This window comes from Hyla sarda, chromosome 7, assembly GCF_029499605.1.
Source record: "Hyla sarda isolate aHylSar1 chromosome 7, aHylSar1.hap1, whole genome shotgun sequence".
Lineage (NCBI taxonomy): Eukaryota > Metazoa > Chordata > Amphibia > Anura > Hylidae > Hyla > Hyla sarda.
In genome coordinates, this window is record NC_079195.1 from 235,778,599 (window position 1) to 235,803,125 (window position 24,527).

Below are 24,527 nucleotides of genomic sequence, written 5' to 3' on the forward strand. Positions count from 1 at the left end.
GTGCATACACTTCAGTAATACAGGTAAAGAGTACAGAACATGTAATACCTCTCTGTACTGTAGGGGGCGCTACCAGACACCAGTCAGTGCATACACTTCAGTAATACAGGTAAAGAGTACAGAACATGTAATACCTCTCTGTACTGTAGGGGGCGCTACCAGACACCAGTCAGTGCATACACTTCAGTAATACAGGTAAAGAGTACAGAACATGTAATACCTCCCTGTACTGTAGGGGGCGCTACCAGACACCAGTCAGTGCATACACTTCAGTAATACAGGTAAAGAGTACAGAACATGTAATACCTCTCTGTACTGTAGGGGGCGCTACCAGACACCAGTCAGTGCATACACTTCAGTAATAAAGGTAAAGAGTACAGAACATGTAATACCTCCCTGTACTGTAGGGGGGGGGGGGTACCAGACACCAGTCAGTGCATACACTTCAGTAATACAGGTAAAGGGTACAGAACATGTAATACCTCCCTGTACTGTAGGGGGCGCTACCAGACACCAGTCAGTACATGCACTTCAGTAATACAGGTAAAGAGTACAGAACATATAATACCTCTCTGTACTGTAGGGGGCGCTACCAGACACCAGTCAGTGCATGCACTTCAGTAATACAGGTAAAGAGTACAGAACATGTAATACCTCTCTGTACTGTAGGGGGCGCTACCAGACACCAGTCAGTGCATACACTTCAGTAATAAAGGTAAAGAGTACAGAACATGTAATACCTCCCTGTACTGTAGGGGGCGCTACCAGACACCAGTCAGTACATGCACTTCAGTAATACAGGTAAAGAGTACAGAACATATCTGAAAGAACTGCTATTAGGACGGCTCAGGACAATATGTCCTTAATTATTCGTCCAGCCGATAAAGGGGGGGGGGGGGGTTGCGGTTTTGAACCGTAATACATACAAAAAAGAATCTTTGCAGATTTTAGCTGATACTGATAGTATTTTCGGTCTCTATTGTGAATTGATAAAGACGGCTGTGAATCAGTTCCTGCTGGATAAGAGGGGCCACACTTTTCTCACTATTAAAAATGATGTTGTACCCACTTTTTATTATTTGCCGAAATGACATAATGATTTGATATGATTTGAATGATTAGTTCCGGTATAAGATCCATTACAGCAAATTTATCCCATTTTATTGATTTGTTTTTGCGACTTTATGGTTTTAAATTTACCATCTTATTTGAGAGATTCAGCTCAATTAATATATGAAATTCATCATTTATCTTTACCTCCATCTTTTGCTTTTTTAACTTTAGATGTTTGCTCCCTCTATTCCAACATTGATATTAAATTAGGCATCCAAGCAGTTAATAGTTTTTTGGGAATGATTCCTACTTGATCAAAAACCAGGCAGATTTTTTTATTAAAGTCTATTAGGTTTATTTTGACAATTAATGTTTTTAATTTTGATGATAAAATTTACTGTCAGATCAAGGGCTGTGCCATGCGGACTTGATTCGCCTCTAGTTATGCAAATTTATTTATGGGGCGATTTGAATCCCTAATAATGGCACAGTCCTTGTTTTATATTAAAGGGGTATTCCAGGAAAAAACTTTTTTATATATATATATCAACTGGCTCCAGAAAGTTAAACAGATTTGTAAATTACTTCTAATAAAAAATCTTAATCCTTTCATTACTTATGAGCTTCTGAAGTTAAGGTTGTTCTTTTCTGTCTAAGTGCTCTCTTATGACACGTGTCTCGGGAAACGCCCAGTTTAGAAGCAAATCCCCATAGCAAACCTCTTCTAAACTGGGCGGTTCCCGAGACACGTGTCATCAGAGAGCACTTAGACAGAAAAGAACAACCTTAACTTCAGAAGCTCATAAGTAATGAAAGGATTAAGATTTTTTAATAGAAGTAATTTACAAATCTGTTTAACTTTCTGGAGCCAGTTGATATATATATTAAAAAGTTTTTTCCTGGAATACCCCTTTAACTATACTTGAATCTATCCCATTAGAAACTCCCAAGAGATTTCAAAGATGAATGAATCCTGAATCCTTTACGATTCACAAACTTGGTTCTTTGACCCCAATGAATCTATAGAAAACCCTCGTTAAATGATTACAATCTGACCCATAGAAATAGGATTTCTTTGTAGCTGCGCATACACATTGATGCGGTTTTCTTCCATATAAAGCATTATTCATTTAATTGATTATAAGTTTCTTTTTTTGTATTATTACAATATAGTGGGCGTGGTCTGTTCACATTGACGCGGATTTGTCCGATAATAAAGTACTATTCATTGTATTGGTTGTTATTTATTGAATTGATCTTATATATATATTCTTCTTCCTTTGTTATATATATAACTTTTGTATGATAGAATATTTTTTTATGTACATTTTTTTTATGTGCTGTATTATTGTATTGTTAGTATTGTAAAGGGTTAATTGCTACGGCTAAATAACCCGTGTGATGGCCCAATCTGACATGCCCAATGAAGCTGCGAAACGCGTTGCATCTCTGCTGAATAACCCACCTGGTTTTCTTACCTGCCGTTCTCCTGCTATCATTCGTCCATTGCTCCTGCTTTTCCCGGTCACTGCATGGTCTCTTCCCTTCTAGGATGGCTGCCGACGATCTGGTTATTACCTCCATACACCATCCATTGTTGTGTGTGCGTTCTGGTAAGTGGCTGTGGTTGGTTCCTTCCCCCATTCTATCCGACCGAGAGGTTCTACACATGGAGCCATTATATACAGAAGGGGCTGAGTGATATACACAGAAGTGGTGGAGGGGCTGAGCCTTATATACAGAAGGGGTTGAGGGGCGGAGCCTTATATACAGGAGGGGCAGAGCCTTATATACAGGAGGGGCAGAGCCTTATATACAGAAGTGGTAGAGGGGCTGAGCCTTATATACAGAAGGGGTGGAGGGGCGGAGCCTTATATACAGGAAGGGCAGAGCCTTATATACAGCAGGGGTGGAGGGGCTGAGCCTTATATACAGAAGGGGTAGAGGGGCTGAGCCTTATATACAGCAGGGGTGGAGGGGCCAAGCCTTATATACAGCAGGGGTGGAGGGGCCGAGCCTTATATACAGCAGGGGTGGAGGGGCTGAGCCTTATATACAGAAGGGGTAGAGGGGCCAAGCCTTATATACAGCAGAGGTGGAGGGGCCGAGCCTTATATACAGCAGGGGTGGAGGGGCTGAGCCTTATATACAGAAGGGGTAGAGGGGCCGAGCCTTATATACAGCAGGGGTGGAGGGGCTGAGCCTTATATACAGCAGGGGTGGAGGGGCTGAGCCTTATATACAGAAGGGGTAGAGGGGCCGAGCCTTATATACAGCAGGGGTGGAGGGGCTGAGCCTTATATACAGCAGGGGTGGAGGGGCTGAGCCTCATATACAGCAGGGGTAGAGGGGCCAAGCCTTATATACAGCAGGGGTAGAGGGGCTGAGCCTTATATACAGCAGGGGTGGAGGGGCTGAGCCTCATATACAGCAGGGGTGGAGGGGCTGAGCCTTATATACAGCAGGAGTGGAGGGGCAGAGCCTTATATACAGCAGGGGTAGAGGGGCTGAGCCTCATATACAGCAGGGGTGGAGGGGCTGAGCCTCATATACAGCAGGGGTGGAGGGGCTGAGCCTTATATACAGCAGGAGTGGAGGGGCAGAGCCTTATATACAGCAGGGGTGGAGGGGCTGAGCCTCATATACAGCAGGGGTGGAGCCTTATATACAGCAGGGGTGGAGGGGCAGAGCCTTATATACAGCAGGGGTGGAGGGGCTGAGCCTTATATACAGCAGGGGTGGAGGGGCTGAGCCTCATATACAGCAGGGGTGGAGGGGCTGAGCCTTATATACAGGAGGGGTGGAGCCTTATATACAGCAGGGGTGGAGGGGCAGAGCCTTATATACAGCAGGGGTGGAGGGGCAGAGCCTTATATACAGGAGGGGTGGAGCCTTATATACAGCAGGGGTGGAGGGGCTGAGCCTTATATAAAGCAGGAGTGGAGGGGCCAAGCCTTATATACAGCAGGGGTGGAGGGGCCAAGCCTTATATACAGCATATATCTAGATATACACAGCAGGGGCATCGGGCGCCAACACCCTGTATGTGTCATTACCTGGTCTTAGTCGTCCTCTTGGTTGGGGCCCGTCTTGCCCGGGGCCCCTTGGAGCCGCAGTTTGCAGGCCTCCTCCTCCCCACTTTCCTCGGACTCCTCATGCTCCACAATATACTTGATGACATTCCTGTCAGTCGCGGTCATGTCCAGGCAGCGGCACGGAGAGGCACTGACCACGAACGAGCTGCCCCAGGCGCTCTGACACAGGTCGCTGCCGTTCACGTACATCTGGTTCAGACAAGACAATGGTGGTTAGAGGGGGGAGGGACAGACAGTGGGGGTCTGTAGTGACATCACATGGGGGGTGATCCTCTGATGACATCACATGGGGGGTGATCCTCTGATGACACCACATGGGGGGTGATCCTCTGATGACATCACATGGGGGGTGATCCTCTGATGACATTACATGGGGGGGTGATCCTCTGATGACATCACATGGGGGGTGATCCTCTGATGACATTACATGGGGGGTGATCCTCTGATGACATCACATGGGGGGTGATCCTCTGATGACATCACATGAGGAATGGGTCAGTCTCTGATGACACCACATGGGGGGTGATCCTCTGATGACATCACATGGGGGGGGTGATCCTCTGATGACATCACATGGGGGGTGATCCTCTGATGACATCACATGGGGGGTGATCCTCTGATGACATTACATGGGGGGGTGATCCTCTGATGACATCACATGGGGGGTGATCCTCTGATGACATCACATGGGGGGTGATCCTCTGATGACATCATATGGGGGGTGATCCTCTGATGACATCACATGAGGAATGGGTCAGTCTCTGATGACATCACATGGGGGGTTAGTCTCTGATGACATCACAGGGGGGGGGGGTCAGTCACTGATAACATCACATGGGAAGGGGGGTGCGGGGCAAAGGTGGAGGGGCTCTACATGGTGTGTATGAGGAGGGGCTCTATGGGGTGTGGTGGAGGAGGGGCTCTACATGGTGTGGAGGAGGGGCTCTACGTGGTGTGGTGGAGGAGGGGCTCTACATGGTGTGGTGGAGGAGGGGCTCTACATGGTGTGGAGGAGGAGGGGCTCTACATGGTGTGGAGGAGGAGGGGCTCTACATGGTGTGGTGGAGGAGGGGCTCTACATGGTGTGTATGAGGAGGGGATCTATGTGGTGTGGTGGAGGAGGGGCTCTACATGGTGTGGTGGAGGAGGGGCTCTACATGGTGTGTATGAGGAGGGGCTCTATGTGGTGTGGTGGAGGAGGGGCTCTACGTGGTGTGGTGGAGGAGGGGCTCTATTTGGTGTGGAGGAGGAGGGGCTCTATTTGGTGTGGAGGAGGAGGGGCTCTACGTGGTGTGGTGGAGGAGGGGCTCTACGTGGTGTGGTGGAGGAGGGGCTCTACGTGGTGTGGTGGAGGAGGGGCTCTACGTGGTGTGGTGGAGGAGGGGCTTTACATGGTGTGGTGGAGGAGGGGCTCTACATGGTGTGGTGGAGGAGGGGCTCTACATGGTGTGGTGGAGGAGGGGCTCTACATGGTGTGGTGGAGGAGGGGCTCTACATGGTGTGGTGGAGGAGGGGCTCTACGTGGTGTGGTGGAGGAGGGGCTCTACATGGTGTGGTGGAGGAGGGGCTCTACATGGTGTGGTGGAGGAGGGGCTCTATGGGATGTGGTGGAGGAGGGGCTCTACATGGTGTGGTGGAGGAGGGGCTCTACATGGTGTGGTGGAGGAGGGGCTCTACATGGTGTGGAGGAGGGGCTCTACATGGTGTGGTGGAGGAGGGGCTCTACATGGTGTGGAGGAGGGGCTCTACGTGGTGTGGTGGAGGAGGGGCTCTACATGGTGTGGTGGAGGAGGGGCTCTACATGGTGCGTATGAGGAGGGGCTCTACATGGTGTGGTGGAGGAGGGACTCTACATGGTGTGGTGGAGGAGGGGCTCTACATGGTGTGGTGGAGGAGGGGCTCTACGTGGTGTGGTGGAGGAGGGGCTCTACATGGTGTGGTGGAGGAGGGGCTCTACATGGTGTGGTGGAGGAGGGGCTCTATGGGATGTGGTGGAGGAGGGGCTCTACATGGTGTGGTGGAGGAGGGGCTCTACATGGTGTGGTGGAGGAGGGGCTCTACATGGTGTGTTGGAGGAGGGGCTCTACATGGTGTGGTGGAGGAGGGGCTCTACATGGTGTGGTGGAGGAGGGGCTCTACATGGTGTGGAGGAGGGGCTCTACATGGTGTGGTGGAGGAGGGGCTCTACATGGTGTGGTGGAGGAGGGGCTCTACGTGGTGTGGTGGAGGAGGGGCTCTACATGGTGTGGTGGAGGAGGGGCTCTACATGGTGTGGTGGAGGAGGCGCTCTATGGGATGTGGTGGAGGAGGGGCTCTACATGGTGTGGTGGAGGAGGGGCTCTACATGGTGTGGTGGAGGAGGGGCTCTACATGGTGTGGTGGAGGAGGGGCTCTACATGGTGTGGTGGAGGAGGGGCTCTACATGGTGTGGAGGAGGGGCTCTACATGGTGTGGTGGAGGAGGGGCTCTACATGGTGTGGTGGAGGAGGGGCTCTACATGGTGTGGAGGAGGGGCTCTACATGGTGTGGTGGAGGAGGGGCTCTACATGGTGTGGTGGAGGAGGGGCTCTACGTGGTGTGGCGGAGGAGGGGCTCTACATGGTGTGGTGGAGGAGGGGCTCTATATGGTGTGGTGGAGGAGGGGCTCTACATGGTGTGGTGGAGGAGGGGCTCTATGGGATGTGGTGGAGGAGGGGCTCTACATGGTGTGGTGGAGGAGGGGCTCTACATGGTGTGGTGGAGGAGGGGCTCTACATGGTGTGGTGGAGGAGGGGCTCTACATGGTGTGGAGGAGGGGCTCTACATGGTGTGGTGGAGGAGGGGCTCTACATGGTGTGGAGGAGGGGCTCTACGTGGTGTGGTGGAGGAGGGGCTCTACGTGGTGTGGTGGAGGAGGGGCTCTACATGGTGTGGTGGAGGAGGGGCTCTACATGGTGTGGTGGAGGAGGGGCTCTATTTGGTGTGGAGGAGGAGGGGCTCTACGTGGTGTGGTGGAGGAGGGGCTCTACGTGGTGTGGTGGAGGAGGGGCTCTACGTGGTGTGGTGGAGGAGGGGCTCTACATGGTGTGGTGGAGGAGGGGCTCTACATGGTGTGGTGGAGGAGGGGCTCTACGTGGTGTGGTGGAGGAGGGGCTCTACATGGTGTGGTGGAGGAGGGGCTCTACATGGTGTGGTGGAGGAGGGGCTCTATGGGATGTGGTGGAGAAGGGGCTCTACATGGTGTGGTGGAGGAGGGGCTCTACATGGTGTGGTGGAGGAGGGGCTCTACATGGTGTGGAGGAGGGGCTCTACATGGTGTGGTGGAGGAGGGGCTCTACATGGTGTGGAGGAGGGGCTCTACGTGGTGTGGTGGAGGAGGGGCTCTACATGGTGTGGTGGAGGAGGGGCTCTACATGGTGTGGTGGAGGAGGGGCTCTACATGGTGTGGAGGAGGGACTCTACATGGTGTGGTGGAGGAGGGGCTCTACATGGTGTGGTGGAGGAGGGGCTCTACATGGTGTGGTGGAGGAGGGGCTCTACATGGTGTGGTGGAGGAGGGGCTCTATGGGATGTGGTGGAGGAGGGGCTCTACATGGTGTGGTGGAGGAGGGGCTCTACATGGTGTGGTGGAGGAGGGGCTCTACATGGTGTGGTGGAGGAGGGGCTCTACATGGTGTGGTGGAGGAGGGGCTCTACATGGTGTGGTGGAGGAGGGGCTCTACATGGTGTGGTGGAGGAGGGGCTCTACATGGTGTGGTGGAGGAGGGGCTCTACATGGTGTGGTGGAGGAGGGGCTCTACATGGTGTGGTGGAGGAGGGGCTCTACATGGTGTGGTGGAGGAGGGGCTCTACATAGTGTGGTGGAGGAGGGGCTCTACATGGTGTGGTGGAGGAGGGGCTCTATGGGATGTGGTGGAGGAGGGGCTCTACATGGTGTGGTGGAGGAGGGGCTCTACATGGGGTGGTAGAGGAGGGGCTCTACTTGGTGTGGAGGAGGAGGGGCTCTGCATGGTGTGGTGGAGGAGGGGCTCTACATGGTGTGGTGGAGGAGGGGCTCTACGTGGTGTGGTGGAGGAGGGGCTCTACATGGTGTGGTGGAGGAGGGGCTCTACATGGTGTGGTGGAGGAGGGGCTCTATGGGATGTGGTGGAGGAGGGGCTCTACATGGTGTGGTGGAGGAGGGGCTCTACATGGTGTGGTGGAGGAGGGGCTCTACATGGTGTGGTGGAGGAGGGGCTCTACATGGTGTGGTGGAGGAGGGGCTCTACATGGTGTGGTGGAGGAGGGGCTCTACATGGTGTGTTGGAGGAGGGGCTCTATATGGTGTGGTGGAGGAGGGGCTCTACATGGTGTGGAGGAGGGGCTCTACATGGTGTGGTGGAGGAGGGGCTCTACATGGTGTGGTGGAGGAGGGGCTCTACGTGGTGTGGTGGAGGAGGGGCTCTACATGGTGTGGTGGAGGAGGGGCTCTACATGGTGTGGTGGAGGAGGGGCTCTATGGGATGTGGTGGAGAAGGGGCTCTACATGGTGTGGTGGAGGAGGGGCTCTACATGGTGTGGTGGAGGAGGGGCTCTACATGGTGTGGAGGAGGGGCTCTACATGGTGTGGTGGAGGAGGGGCACTACATGGTGTGGTGGAGGAGGGGCTCTACATGGTGTGGTGGAGGAGGGGCTCTACATGGTGTGGTGGAGGAGGGGCTCTACATGGTGTGGTGGAGGAGGGGCTCTATGGGATGTGGTGGAGGAGGGGCTCTACATGGTGTGGTGGAGGAGGGGCTCTACATGGTGTGGTAGAGGAGGGGCTCTACTTGGTGTGGAGGAGGAGGGGCTCTGCATGGTGTGGTGGAGGAGGGGCTCTACATGGTGTGGTGGAGGAGGGGCTCTACGTGGTGTGGTGGAGGAGGGGCTCTACATGGTGTGGTGGAGGAGGGGCTCTACATGGTGTGGTGGAGGAGGGGCTCTATGGGATGTGGTGGAGGAGGGGCTCTACATGGTGTGGTGGAGGAGGGGCTCTACATGGTGTGGTGGAGGAGGGGCTCTACATGGTGTGGTGGAGGAGGGGCTCTACATGGTGTGGTGGAGGAGGGGCTCTACATGGTGTGGTGGAGGAGGGGCTCTACGTGGTGTGGTGGAGGAGGGGCTCTACATGGTGTGGTGGAGGAGGGGCTCTACATGGTGTGGTGGAGGAGGGGCTCTATGGGATGTGGTGGAGGAGGGGCTCTACATGGTGTGGTGGAGGAGGGGCTCTACATGGTGTGGTAGAGGAGGGGCTCTACTTGGTGTGGAGGAGGAGGGGCTCTGCATGGTGTGGTGGAGGAGGGGCTCTACATGGTGTGGTGGAGGAGGGGCTCTACATGGTGTGGTGGAGGAGGGGTTCTACGTGGTGTGGTGGAGGAGGGGCTCTATGTGGTGTGGAGGAGAAGGGGCTCTACGTGGTGTGGTGGAGGAGGGTCTCTATGTGGTGTGGAGGAGGGTCTCTATGTGGTGTGGAGGAGGGGCTCTATGTGCTGTGGAGGAGGGGCTCTATGTGGTGTGGAGGAGGGGCTCTATGTGGTGTGGAGGAGGAGGGGCTCTATGTGGTGTGGAGGAGAGGCTCTATGTGGTGTGGAGGAGGAGGGGCTCTATGTGGTGTGGAGGAGGGGGGGGCTCTATGTGGTGTGGAGGAGGGGCTCTATGTGCTGTGGAGGAGGGGCTCTATGTGGTGTGGAGGAGGGGCTCTATGTGGTGTGGAGGAGGGGCTCTATGTGGTGTGGAGGAGGGGCTCTATGTGGTGTGGAGGAGGGGCTCTATGTGGTGTGGAGGAGGGGCTCTATGTGGTGTGGAGGAGGGGCTCTATGTGGTGTGGAGGAGGGGCTCTATGTGGTGTGGAGGAGGGGCTCTATGTGGTGTGGAGGAGGGGCTCTATGTGGTGTGGAGGAGGAGGGTCTATGTGGTGTGGAGGAGGAGGGTCTATGTGGTGTGGAGGAGGGGCTCTATGTGGTGTGGAGGAGGGGCTCTATGTGGTATGGAGGAGGGGCTCTATGTGGTGTGGAGGAGGGGCTCTATGTGGTGTGGAGGAGGGGCTCTACATTGAGATCTACTATGATCGGGAGAATGCACGGTATTTCGGCCCCATCCTGGGTTATAGAGACATTTGGGCCTCACACACTGGTTCTCAAAATTCTCTAGAAAAGGAGCGGAGCTAAGAGGAGACGTAACGTAAAGTGACATATGGGGGGGGGGTCTGCAGGAAGCTCCTCCCTCTCACTGGTCACATATAAATGGGGGGGGGGATCTGCAGGACGCTCCTCCCTCTCACTGGTCACATATAAATGGGGGGGGGATCTGCAGGACGCTCCTCCCTCTCACTGGTCTCATATAAATGGGGGGGGGGGGGGATCTGCAGGAAGCTCCTCCCTCTCACTGGTCACATATAAGGGGGGATCTGCAGGGTGCTCCTCCCTCTCACTGGTCACATATAGGGGGGGGGGGATCTGCAGGACGCTCCTCCCTCTCACTGGTCACATATAAGGGGGGGATCTGCAGGACGCTCCTCCCTCTCACTGGTCACATATAGGGGGGGGGATCTGCAGGACGCTCCTCCCTCTCACTCGTCACATATAGGGGGGGGATCTGCAGGATGCTCCTCCCTCTCACTGGTCACATATAGGGGGGGGGATCTGCAGGACGCTCCTCCCTCTCACTGGTCACATATAGGGGGGGATCTGCAGGATGCTCCTCCCTCTCACTGGTCACATATAGGGGGGGGATCTGCAGGACACTCCTCCCTCTCACTGGTCACATATAAGGGGGGGGGGATCTGCAGGACGCTCCTCCCTCTCACTGGTCACATATAAGCAGGGGGGGGGGGATCTGCAGGATGCTCCTCCCTCTCACTGGTCACATATAAGCGGGGGGGGGGGGGATCTGCAGGACGCTCCTCCCTCTCACTGGTCACATATAAGGGGGGGGGGGATCTGCAGGACGCTCCTCCCTCTCACTGGTCACATAAGCGCGGGGGGGGGGATCTGCAGGACGCTCCTCCCTCTCACTGGTCACATATAAGGGGGGGGATCTGCAGGACACTCCTCCCTCTCACTGGTCACATATAGGGGGGGGGATCTGCAGGACGCTCCTCCCTCTCACTGGTCACATATAAGGGGGGGGGGGATCTGCAGGACGCTCCTCCCTCTCACTGGTCACATATAAGCGGGCGGGGGGGGGGGATCTGCAGGACGCTCCTCCCTCTCACTGGTCACATACAAGGGGGGGGATCTGCAGGACGCTCCTCCCTCTCTCTGGTCACATATAAGGGGGATCTGCAGGACGCTCCTCCCTCTCACTGGTCACATATAAGCGGGGGGGATCTGCAGGCCGCTCCTCCCTCTCACTGGTCACATATAAGCGGGGGGGGGGGGGGATCTGCAGGACGCTCCTCCCTCTCACTGGTCACATATAAGGGGGGGATCTGCAGGACACTCCTCCCTCTCACTGGTCACATACAAGGGGGGGGGATCTGCAGGACGCTCCTCCCTCTCTCTGGTCACATATAAGGGGGATCTGCAGAACGCTCCTCCCTGTCACTGGTCACATATAAGGGGGGGATCTGCAGGAAGCTCCTCCCTCTCTCTGGTCACATATAAGGGGGGGATCTGCAGGACGCTCCTCCCTCTCACTGGTCACATATAAGGGGGGGATCTGCAGGACGCTCCTCCCTCTCACTGGTCACATATAAGGGGGGGGGATCTACAGGACGCTCCTCCCTCTCACTGGTCACATTTGGTCACATGGTTATTGATCACATGATAATGGTTGTCATATGTTAAAGTCACATGTTTTGTTACCCAGAGAGCACCAGGTGACCAGATGACCCGCACATAGCCTATAGGCTCCTTGCTCAGCCCCCTTTATAAGGAGGTGAGGAGCTGCAAGCTGCCTCTTTTCTCTCGTGTTTCCCTTTCTGCTGAGATCAGGTTCAGTCCAGACGTCTCAGGGTCAGTGTCCAGCACATCTGGAGGCCTCAACCTAAATTACAGCCACAAGTCAGTAAGTCAGGTCATCTCTGTCTGCTGTCACTATCTTCGGTCAAGTCAAGTCTACTATAGTCAGCGTGGCTGTCCTGAAGTCTGTCAGTCACTGCAAGTCCCAGCAAGCTGCGAGGTCCTCTGTGTTACTGGTCATCCCTCTGGGATCCTGGCCGAGCTGTAAAGACTGTTACCATCTATCTACCTCAGTAAAGCTACCATTAACCCTGACCTGGCCTTGGACTCTTATTTGCCCTGCCTAACTAGGACTAGCGATACTACCGTTCGGATGGTTCTCGGTAAAACCACGCCCTGGTGTCACGAACATTTAGGGGTTAACACCATCTGCCCCTGGGCAACAACATCTGCCCCATACACCTCACATCGCACCCCCATGGGTCACCACAAAACTTTGGCGTCACGAACAGGATACGGGCGTGTGCCTTAACCATAAAGCCATAAGTCTGAGTCTGAATTGTGTCCAAGAAAAATCGCATGCCGATGCGAAAAGGTTTGTGCCAGAAAACTGTATGGGTCATTGTAATGTGCTTCTGCCGTGGCGCTGATAAAGTAGAAGAGGAGGTGAAGAAAACTGTGCTGTGTATTGTGGAAAAGTCTGTAAAAGTTAAACTGACAATGTGCAAAATCAGAACTGAAGCCATGTTTCGTGCCAAAATGTCTGCCATTGTACCTTAAAGGGTTAACCAGCTGGTCGAGAAGCGTGCGAAAGGTTCTCGCCAAAGCCAACGTCCCACTCCTGGGCGTGGGGCTCATGTTGCTGTGTCCAGTCCGAGGTGGAACTAAAAAAGTCAGCCCCTTGTTGCCTGGGTGGGGGGCAGATGAAGAGGATGCACCGCTCAGTCACTTCCAGACCCAGGCCCCGCTGATGACGTCCTTCCGGCCATTTTGGTGGAGACCGGTAAAAGAAGTTAACCGGAGCCTGACCTCTTCAGTTCAAGGGAAGTGCTGGCTGGGAGCAAGAAGATGGCGGAGGTGCAGCTATTCACATGTGCGAAGAGTCCCAAGATGGAACCGGAAGACCGACAGATTGCCACAGCCGTGGCACAAGTGATCCAGGAGTTAGCGAATCACCTGCACAAGCTATCCATCGGGGGCCGAAGACGTCCACCTGAAAGTGCCGCTGCCAGAAGACGATGAAGAGTGGGCTGCAACCCCGGCGGAAGGTACGCCGAGGTCGTCACGAGAGCAGTCGCTGGTGAGGCTGTCACCCCATCACCGGACCTGGGGATCCTGGGCGGAGATCGACACAGAGGAGTCAGAAGTGGACTGTCACCACGGAGGCATCATCCAAGTGAACAGAAGGGAAGTACAAAGAGACTCTCTCCCCCAGACATGCATTCTCTTAAAAGCAGGGAGATTTTAGAGTACACGCCTGTACAGAGTCTGCAAGGGGAATGGGCAGCAGCTGTCACCAGGTCTAAGAATCCCACGCAAATTCCCTTCGCCTTTTTCCCCTCTGAAGATTGAAAGATCCATTTGGTCTCCTGCCACCAAGCGCCAAGGGAGCAGTTGTTCAGGAGGAGTAGCCGGATCCACCTGCTATGGACCCCAAGTATCTTAAAGGGCCGATGTGCTCAAATCTTCTTCAAGGGTCTCCAACAGATGTACCCATGCCTACTCCAACTGATGTGGAGGTTTTGCCGGACCAACAGTTCATCCCCCAGCAGCACAAGGTGCTGCTGTACAAGTGGTGGTCACTGTGAGTCCGACCATCACTGAATTCCATTTGTCCCATGTCTCATGGAACACACATGTCAACCCCATGGAGGGGGCCCAGTCTCGTGGTCCTAGGTATATGTCACAGCCTAAAAAGCAGTTTGACCGACGAGGTTGGAGTGGAAGAGTACCTATGTGAAAAATGTTCTATTTGTGTCCTCGTGTACAGTAACTTCACCAGACTTGGTCGGATGCCTAACTGACTGCTGTGTGCAAGCATAATTTTTGTTGTTACAGGTTTCTACAGCAAAGTTTAAGCACCGTGCCTGACGCACTAGTCAAGAAAGTTTTTTGCAGTAACCAATCTCTTAAGTGTTGTGCTTGGCTACGGCCGTGATTCTCAGGAACCTGAACTCTATAGTGTATCTGGACTACTGAGCGATACACAGGCTTCTGTGTAAATATGCCATAGTAATATATTTTGCTCACCGTTATGCACAAGGGAAATGTTTGCGGTCCTGCACTATAATTGTTGTAGTGTAATAAAATGTATATAATTTGTTGTACAACAAAAAGTCGTAGTGTACCATATTCTCTGATGTTTGTGTAATGTCCGTTCATTTGTTTTTGCATTTTTATGTTTAGGTGTGTATTCACACACTAGGATTTTCAGAGCAGTTTATTAATCTTCTTAGGTAGGGAATGGTTAATGCTCTGAATGAATGAAAACTCAGGTGTGTCTATTTTAAGCCAGACTTCTCCTGTATTCATTGCTGGTGATATACATTCTTTCATGCTTGACATGCTGCTTTGTTTGAGTTTTAATCTACTTTTTTTTGCTTTAGCATGCACTTTGTATGTTCTGTTTTTTGCCATGGTTATGTAGCATGCTTATAGTACATTTTAATCTGTGTTTGTTTAGTCGGTTTTAGGATTTGTATATCCTTTATGTTATGTATCTGTTCACACAATGTTCTGAGTCTTGATTGTTATCTGTGTTCTGTATGTTATATTCCTGTTTGGTATTCTGGAGTCTATTCAGACTCATCCGGTTCTAATCTAGTATTTTATAATTCCTGTTAGGTATCCTGGAGTCTATTCAGACTCATCCGGTTCTTGTTAAAGGGGTTGTGCGCTGCCCTGCAGTTCGGAGCTCCGCTCACAGCGTCCGGAAGTTCATTACTCCGAACGCTGTGTGTGGGCTTCCATGTTCACGGCCGGCGGGCGTGACGCCCCCTTGTGACGTCTCGCCCGCCCCCTCAATGAAAGTCTATGGGAAGGGGGCGCGACCGCTGTCACGCCCCCCTTCCCATAGACTTTGGTAGAGGGGGCGGGTGTGACGTCACGAGGGGGCGGGCGAGACGTCACGAGGGGGCGTCACGCCCGCCGGCCGCGAACACGGAAGCCCGCACACAGCGTTCGGAGTAATGAACTTCCGGACGCTGTGAGCGGAGCTCCGAACTGCAGGGCAGCACACAACCCCTTTAAATGTTTCATGTATTATAGTTCTTTTTCCTACTGGGTCAGCATCTTGCCAACATGGTGGAGTGTGTCTGCTGGCCAGTAGCCTATTTGGCTTTATTATTAATGGCTACTCCTTTTGTGGAGTGGGGTGTCCAGTTTGTTTGTTCTGTGTCCCAGTGTGAACAGTGTCCTATATTTATATCCTATTTGGTTTATCTGATCTTTGTCCTTTGCATTTGTACCCATTTGTGAACAGTGTCCCATGTTCTTGTATCAGTTGCCTGTTTATATTCTGCCCTGTTAGTATTTGTATCCTGTTTGGTATATCTGGTTGTCTAGTAGTTTTCCCTTTCTGGCCTGTGACCGACTATGTAGATCATGTGTTTTTACGCCACTGCACTTTAGCTCAGGAAGGGACCGGTGCCCAGTTGTCAATCCATTGTTTAGGATGGATGGGGAAGTAGGCAGGGAGAGTTTTTTTAGGGTCAGTTAGGGCTCACTCTCCCTGTCCCCCAGTCGGTCATGACAGTTTGGTAATTTTCTTGTAGGGGTTATCCTGAACCAATCAGGAGAAGCAACATTTCACCCCATCACCAACATCATGTACAGTAAAGAGTAAAGTTGTGTACTACACATAGTCATAGGTACACATAAAGTCATGTACACATGTTTCATGTACAGTAGGACTATAACACTCACAACCACACAGTCCATAAAAATGTCTAATATGTCTAAAATGTCAAATGTGATATTTCTTGTGTCCTCGTGCTTAGGATACTTTGCTGGCCAGAAGGTATTCCTGTTACTGTTACGCCTAGCGCTCCGGGTCCCCGCTCCTCCCCGGAGCGCTCACGGCATCTTTCTCCCTGCAGCGCCCCGGTCAGTCCCGCTGACCGGGAGTGCTGCACTGTCATGGCCGTCGGGGATGCGATTCGCACAGCGGGACGCGCCCGCTCGCGAATCGCATCCCAGGTCACTTACCCGTCCCGGTCCCCTGCTGTCTTGTGCTCGCGCGCGCGGCTCCGCTCTCTAGGGCGCGCGCGCCAGCTCTCTGAGACTTAAAGGGCCAGTGCACCAATGATTGGTGCCTGGCCCAATTAGCTTAATTGGCTTCCATCTGCTCCCTGGCTATATCTGATCTCCTCCCTTGCACTCCCTTGCAGGATCTTGTTGCCTTGTGCCAGTGAAAGCGTTTAGTATGTCCAAAGCCTGTGTACCTGAACTTCTGCTATCCATCCTGACTACGAACCTTGCCGCCTGCCCCCGACCTTCTGCTACGTCTGACCTTGCCTCTGCCTAGTCCTTCTGTCCCACGCCTTCTCAGCAGTCAGCGAGGTTGAGCCGTTGCTAGTGGATACGACCTGGTTGCTACTGCCGCAGCAAGACCATCCCGCTTTGCGGCGGGCTCTGGTGAAAACCAGTAGCCTCTTAGAACCGGTCCACTAGCACGGTCCACGCCAATCCCTCGCTGACACAGCGGATCCACAACCCGTAAGCCGAATCGTGACAGTAGATCCGGCCATGGATCCCGCTGAGGTGCCGCTGCCAAGTCTCGCTGACCTTCCCACGGTGGTCGCTCAGCAATCGCAGCAGATTGCCCAGCAAGGACAGCAGCTGTCGCAGTTGACCGCCATGTTACAGCAACTTCTGCCTCTGCTACAGCAGCAACCATCTCCTCCGCCAGCTCCTGCACCTCCTCCGCAGCGAGTGGCCGCTCCTAGCCTCCGCTTGTCCCTGCCGGACAAATTTGATGGGGACTCTAAACTCTGCCGTGGATTTTTGTCTCAGTGTTCCCTGCATATGGAGATGTTGTCGGACTTGTTTCCTACTGAACGGTCTAAGGTGGCGTTCGTAGTAAGCCTTCTTTCAGGAAAGGCCTTGTCTTGGGCCACACCGCTCTGGGACCGCAATGATCCTGCCACAGCCTCAGTCCAGTCCTTTTTCGCTGAAGTCCGGAGTGTCTTCGAGGAGCCAGCCCGAGCTTCTTCTGCCGAGACTGCCCTGTTGAACCTGGTCCAGGGTAATTCTTCAGTGGGCGAGTACGCCATCCAATTTCGTACTCTTGCTTCCGAGTTATCATGGAATAACGAGGCTCTCTGCGCGACCTTTAAAAAAGGCCTATCCAGTCGCATCAAGGATGTGCTGGCCGCACGAGAGATTCCTGCCAACCTGCAAGAACTCATCCATTTGGCTACCCTCATTGACATGCGTTTTTCTGAGCGACACCAAGAGCTCCGCCAGGAAAAAGACTTAGATCTCTGGGCACCTCTCCCACAGTATCCGTTGCAATCTACGCCTGGGCCTCCCGCCGAGGAGGCCATGCAAGTGGATAGGTCTCGCCTGACCCAGGAAGAGAGGAATCGCCGTAGGGAAGAAAATCTCTGTCTTTACTGTGCCAGTACCGAGCATTTCTTGGTGGATTGCCCTATCCGTCCTCCACGTCTGGGAAACGCACGCACGCACCCAGCTCACGTGGGTGTGGCGTCTCTTGGTTCCAAGTCTGCTTCTCCACGTCTCACGGTGCCCGTGCGGATTTCTCCTTCAGCCAACTCCTCCCTCTCAGCCGTGGCCTGCTTGGACTCTGGTGCCTCTGGTAATTTTATTTTGGAGTCGTTTGTGAATAAATTCAGCATCCCGGTGACCCGTCTCGTCAAGCCGCTCTACATTTCCGCGGTCAATGGAGTCAGACTGGATTGCACCGTGCGTTACCGCACAGAACCCCTCCTGATGTGTATTGGACCCCACCACGAAAGGATTGAGCTCTTTGTTCTCCCCAATTGTACCTCTGAGGTCCTCCTCGGTCTGCCATGGCTCCGGCTTCATTCTCCCACCCTTGATTGGACCACCGGGGAGATCAAGAACTGGGACTCTGCCTGCCTTAGGAAGTGCCTCTCCCCCCCTCCCAGTCCCGTCAGGCAAGCCTCTGTGCCTCCTCATGGCTCCCGTCCTTGTGTCACCCTGCCCCGTGCCAAGCTTCACCCTCTGCCCTCCCTCCCCATTCCAACTCCTGCTGTACTGCCTGCCGTTGAGGAAACCCTCCATTCTTTCCCGGTGTCCTCATCCCAGGGGAGGCAGTTACCGGACAAAAAAAAGGGGAGACCTAAGGGGGGGGGTACTGTTACGCCTAGCGCTCCGGGTCCCCGCTCCTCCCCGGAGCGCTCACGGCGTCTTTCTCCCTGCAGCGCCCCGGTCAGTCCCACTGACCGGGAGCGCTGCACTGTCATGGCCGTCGGGGATGCGATTCGCACAGCGGGACGCGCCCGCTCGTGAATCGCATCCCAGGTCACTTACCCGTCCCGGTCCCCTGCTGTCTTGTGCTGGCGCGCGCGGCTCCGCTCTCTAGGGCGCGCGCGCGCCAGCTCTCTGAGACTTAAAGGGCCAGTGCACCAATGATTGGTGCCTGGCCCAATTAGCTTAATTGGCTTCCATCTGCTCCCTGCCTTTATCTGACCTCCTCCCATGCACTCCCTTGCCGGATCTTGTTGCCTTGTGCCAGTGAAAGCGTTTAGTGTGTCCAAAGCCTGTGTACCTGAACTTCTGCTATCCATCCTGACTACGAACCTTGCCGCCTGCCCCTGACCTTCTGCTACGTCTGACCTTGCCTCTGCCTAGTCCTTCTGTCCCACGCCTTCTCAGCAGTCAGCGAGGTTGAGCCGTTGCTAGTGGATACGACCTGGTTGCTACTGCCGCAGCAAGACCATCCCGCTTTGCGGCGGGCTCTGGTGAAAACCAGTAGCCTCTTAGAACCGGTCCACTAGCACGGTCCACGCCAATCCCTCGCTGACACAGCGGATCCACAACCCGTAAGCCGAATCGTGACAGTTACCCATAAAAGCATGCAACAAAAAGTCAAAGGTAACAAAATGTCAAATGTCAAACATAAGGAAATGTCTAGCATAAAAATAACTAGTGTTCTGGGGAGAAGTGTGTAATGCCAAGGGAACCCAGTAGCCAAGGCATTGGGAAGAAAGCCTCAGGCAACCCCATCCCCCAGGGTTATGTCTTAGTAAGGTATAATGTGTTGTTATGCATAGTCAAATGTCATAGTATGCATAGTCAAATGTTATGATATACATAGTCATAGTCCATAAGACGTGTTATACCATAGTCATAGGTATGTTGTTATTATCATACATAATCCTTGTTCTCCAGTAATCCTTATTCTCCGTTAATACAAAATCTACCAGAGCATGTATGGACATTGATACAGAGACTCTATCGCATTATCAGTTCTTGACAACAAACAGCCTGGGAATTGACGTTGGATACAAAGGTCCAGGACTGCATGTGGCCCTACGGCCGTTCTGCTCCTCAAAGCTTTCCAGGATGGATGTCAAGGGCGCCTTTAGTTAAGTAGGGGGGCTTGTGATGTACCAGTACGGGATATGCATCTTACAGTCCTATCACCTTGAGTACCGGCAAGTCCCCAGGGCTCACCTGCATTGTACCCCTATAATCTGTATAGTTGTATATTATGTGTAAAGGACCTTTGATATGGTCACATGGTTATTGATCACATGTTACTGTTGTCACATGTTAAAGTCACATGTTTTGTTTCCCAGAGAGCACCAGGTGACCAGATGACCCACAGCTAGCCTCAGGGCTCCTTGCACAGCCCCCTTTATAAGGAAGGGAGGAGCTGCAATCTGCCTCTTTGATCATTCATTGCTCTTAGATCCTGAGGTCATGTCCAGTCCAGATATCTCAATGTCCTGCTCATCTGGAGGCCTCAAGCCTAAATTGCAGCCACAAGTCAGGAAGTGAAGTCAGCTGTGACTATCTTCAGTCAAGTCTATAATAGTCAGCGCGGTTGTCCTAAAGTCTGTCAAAGTCACTGCAAGTCCCAGCAAGCTGCGAGGTCCCCTGTGTTACAGGCCACCTCTCTGGGATACTGGCCGAGCTGTAAAGACTGTTGCCATCTGTCTCCATCAGTAAAGCTACCGTTAACCCTGACCTGTCCTTGGACTCTTATGTGCCCTGCCTAACTAGGACTAGCGGTACTACCGTTCAGGTGGTTCTCGGTAAAACCACGCCCTGGCGTCATGGACATATAGGGGTTAACACCATCTGCCCCATACACCTCACATTGCACCCCCGTGGCACACCACACACCACAAGGGGGGGATCTGCAGGACGCTCCTCCCTCTCACTGGTCAGATATAAGTGGGGGAGGATCTGCAGGACGCTCCTCCCTCTCACTGGTCATATATAAGGGGGGGATCTGCAGGACGCTCCTCCCTCTCACTGGTCAGATATAAGGGGGGGATCTGCAGGATGCTCCTCCCTCTCACTGGTCACATTTAAGGGGGGGGGATCTGCAGGACGTGATGTCACTTATGTTGGATCAGCTCTATACTTATTACTATAGTGTATAGGATATGTAGTAATGTCATCATGTGGGCGGTGCCTTATGATGATGTCACCGACATCCAGAGGCTTCATGTCTTACCTGGTCATACGGGATACAGTCATTCCTGCAATGGTTCCCATTCTCATCTATTATCCAGTCAGTGAGAAAGTTGTGAACACAGAGCAAGTCCGACCGGCAGGCGTTAAACCTGATGGCGAGAATGATGACATCACAGATCAGTACAGATAACACAAGAGACAGACATAATGATGACATCACAGAACACAAGAGACAAATATAATGATGACATCACAGAACACAAGAGACAGATATAATGATGACATCACAAAGAAGACAAGAGACAGATATAATAATGACATCACAGAACACAAGAGACAGATATAATGATGACATCACAGAACATGAGAGACAGATATGATGATGACATCGCAGAACACAAGAGACAGATATAATGATGACATCACAGAACACAAGAGACAGATATAATGATGACATCACAGAACATAAGAGACAGATATAATGATGACATCACAGAACATAAGAGACAGATATAATGATGACATCACAGAACATAAGAGACAGATATAATGATGACATCACAGAACATAAGAGACAGATATAATGATGACATCACAGAACATAAGAGACAGATATAATGATGACATCACAGAACATAAGAGACAGATATAATTGTGATGATGTCGGGAATCTTTACCCTCATTTACTAAACACTTCAGCAACACTTCATTGAGCAACAATGAATTTGATTGGTCAAATCCCTTACTATGTAGTATACCAGGCCCTGCCCCTAAGTTTAGTTTAGAGATAGACCCACCCCTTAGCCTGGCTTAGAGATAGACCCGCCCCTTAGCCTTGTTTAGAGATAGACCCGCCCCTTAGCCTGGCTTAGAGATAGACCCGCCCTTTAGCCTGGCTTAGAGATAGACCCGCCCTTAGCCTGGCTTAGAGATAGACCCGCCCCTTAGCCTTGTTTAGAGATAGACCCGCCCCTTAGCCTGGCTTAGAGATAGACCCGCCCCTTAGCCTGGCTTAGAGATAGACCCGCCCTTAGCCTGGCTTAGAGCAGCAATGAGGGGGCCCGGTTTGGGAGATCATGGGGGTTCCCAGCAGTCAGACACTTATCCTCTATCCTCTCAGTTCTGATCTTGGCTGTGTTTATGGTTATCCTCTGTGAATCAGCGTCTCTCTTGTCGGTTCTGACTTTGGCTGTGTTTATGGTTATCCTCTGTGAATAAGCGTCTCTCTTGTCGGTTCTGACCTTGGCTGTGTTTATGGTTATCCTCTGTGAATCGGCGTCTCTCTTGTCCTCTCGGTTCTGAGCTTGGCTGTGTTTATGGTTATCCTCGGTGAATCAGCATCTCTCTTGTCCTCCCGGTTCTGACCTTGGCTGTGTTTATGGTTATCCTCTGTGAATCGGCGTCTCTCTTGTCCTCTCGGTTCTGACCTTGGCTGTGTTTATGGTTATCCTCTGTGAATCGGTGTCTCTCTTGTCCTCCTGGTTCTGACCTTGGCTGTGTTTATGGTTATCCTCTGTGAATCAGCATCTATCTTGTCGGTTCTGACCTTGGCTGTGTTTATGGTTATCCTCTGTGAATCAGCATCTCTCTTGTCCTCCCGGTTCTGACCTTGGCTGTGTTTATGGTTATCCTCTGTGAATCAGCGTCTCTCTTGTCGGTTCTGACCTTGGCTGTGTTTATGGTTATCCTCTGTGAATCGGTGTCTCTCTTGTCCTCTCGGTTCTGACCTTGGCTGTGTTTATGGTTATCCTCTGTGAATCAGCATCTCTCTTGTCCTCCCGGTTCTGACCTTGGCTGTGTTTATGGTTATCCTCTGTGAATCGGCATCTCTCTTGTCCTCTCGGTTCTGACTTTGGCTGTGTTTATGGTTATCCTCTGTGAATCGGCGTCTCTCTTGTCGGTTCTGACCTTGGCTGTATTTATGGTTATCCTCTGTGAATCAGCGTCTCTCTTGTCCTCTCAGTTCTGACTTTGGCTGTGTTTATGGTTATCCTCTGAGAATCAGCGTCTCTCTTGTCCTCTCGGTTCTGACCTTGGCTGTGTTTATGGTTATTCTCGGTGAATCAGCATCTCTCTTGTCCTCCCGGTTCTGACCTTGGCTGTGTTTATGGTTATCCTCTTTGAATCGGCGTCTCTCTTGTCCTCTCGGTTCTGACCTTGGCTGTGTTTATGGTTATCCTCTGTGAATCAGCATCTCTCTTGTCGGTTCTGACCTTGGCTGTGTTTATGGTTATCCTCTGTGAATCAGCATCTCTCTTGTCCTCCCGGTTCTGACCTTGGCTGTGTTTATGGTTATCCTCTGTGAATCAGCGTCTCTCTTGTCGGTTCTGACCTTGGCTGTGTTTATGGTTATCCTCTGTGAATCAGCATCTCTCTTGTCCTCCCGGTTCTGACCTTGGCTGTGTTTATGGTTATCCTCTGTGAATCGGCATCTCTCTTGTCCTCTCGGTTCTGACTTTGGCTGTGTTAATGGTTATCCTCTGTGAATAAGCGTCTCTCTTGTCGGTTCTGACCTTAGCTGTGTTTATGGTTATCCTCTGTGAATCGGCGTCTCTCTTGTCCTCTCGGTTCTGACCTTGGCTGTGTTTATGGTTATCCTCGGTGAATCAGCGTCTCTCTTGTCCTCTCGGTTCTGACCTTGGCTGTGTTTATGGTTATCCTCTGTGAATCAGCGTCTCTCTTGTCCTCTTGGTTCTGACCTTGGCTGTGTTTATGGTTATCCTCTGTGAATCGGCGTCTCTCTTGTCCTCTCGGTTCTGACTTTGGCTGTGTTTATGGTTATCCTCTGTGAATCAGCATCTCTCTTGTCCTCCCGGTTCTGACCTTGGCTGTGTTTATGGTTATCCTCTGTGAATCAGCGTCTCTCTTGTCGGTTCTGACCTTGGCTGTGTTTATGGTTATCCTCTGTGAATCAGCATCTCTCTTGTCCTCCCGGTTCTGACCTTGGCTGTGTTTATGGTTATCCTCTGTGAATCGGCATCTCTCTTGTCCTCTTGGTTCTGACTTTGGCTGTGTTAATGGTTATCCTCTGTGAATAAGCGTCTCTCTTGTTGGTTCTGACCTTAGCTGTGTTTATGGTTATCCTCTGTGAATCGGCGTCTCTCTTGTCCTCTCGGTTCTGACCTTGGCTGTGTTTATGGTTATCCTCTGTGAATCGGCATCTCTCTTGTCCTCTCGGTTCTGACCTTGGCTGTGTTTATGGTTATCCTCGGTGAATCAGCGTCTCTCTTGTCCTCTCGGTTCTGACCTTGGCTGTGTTTATGGTTATCCTCTGTGAATCAGCGTCTCTCTTGTCCTCTTGGTTCTGACCTTGGCTGTGTTTATGGTTATCCTCTGTGAATCGGCGTCTCTCTTGTCCTCTCGGTTCTGACTTTGGCTGTGTTTATGGTTATCCTCTGTGAATCGGCGTCTCTCTTGTCCTCTCGGTTCTGACTTTGGCTGTGTTTATGGTTATCCTCTGTGAATCAGCGTCTCTCTTGTCGGTTCTGACCTTGGCTGTGTTTATGGTTATCCTCTGTGAATCGGCGTCTCTCTTGTCCTCTCGGTTCTGACCTTGGCTGTGTTTATGGTTATCCTCTGTGAATCGGCGTCTCTCTTGTCCTCTCGGTTCTGACCTTGGCTGTGTTTATGGTTATCCTCTGTGAATCGGCATCTCTCTTGTCCTCTCGGTTCTGACCTTGGCTGTGTTTATGGTTATCCTCGGTGAATCAGCGTCTCTCTTGTCCTCTCGGTTCTGACCTTGGCTGTGTTTATGGTTATCCTCTGTGAATCAGCGTCTCTCTTGTCCTCTTGGTTCTGACCTTGGCTGTGTTTATGGTTATCCTCTGTGAATCGGCGTCTCTCTTGT

At 52.2% G+C, this 24,527-nt stretch overlaps 1 protein-coding gene across 1 annotated transcript in view; it reads right to left on the bottom strand.

Moving 5' to 3' along the window:
- Nucleotides 1-24,527, bottom strand: part of LOC130282317 (riboflavin-binding protein-like) — a gene marked incomplete in the record, with an annotated part of 133,356 nt that overhangs the window by 4,623 nt on the left and 104,206 nt on the right. Inside the window, 2 exon segments of the mRNA XM_056530426.1 lie at nucleotides 4,110-4,337; nucleotides 20,721-20,829. Of these exon segments, the coding sequence (XP_056386401.1) occupies nucleotides 4,116-4,337; nucleotides 20,721-20,829 (331 nt within the window).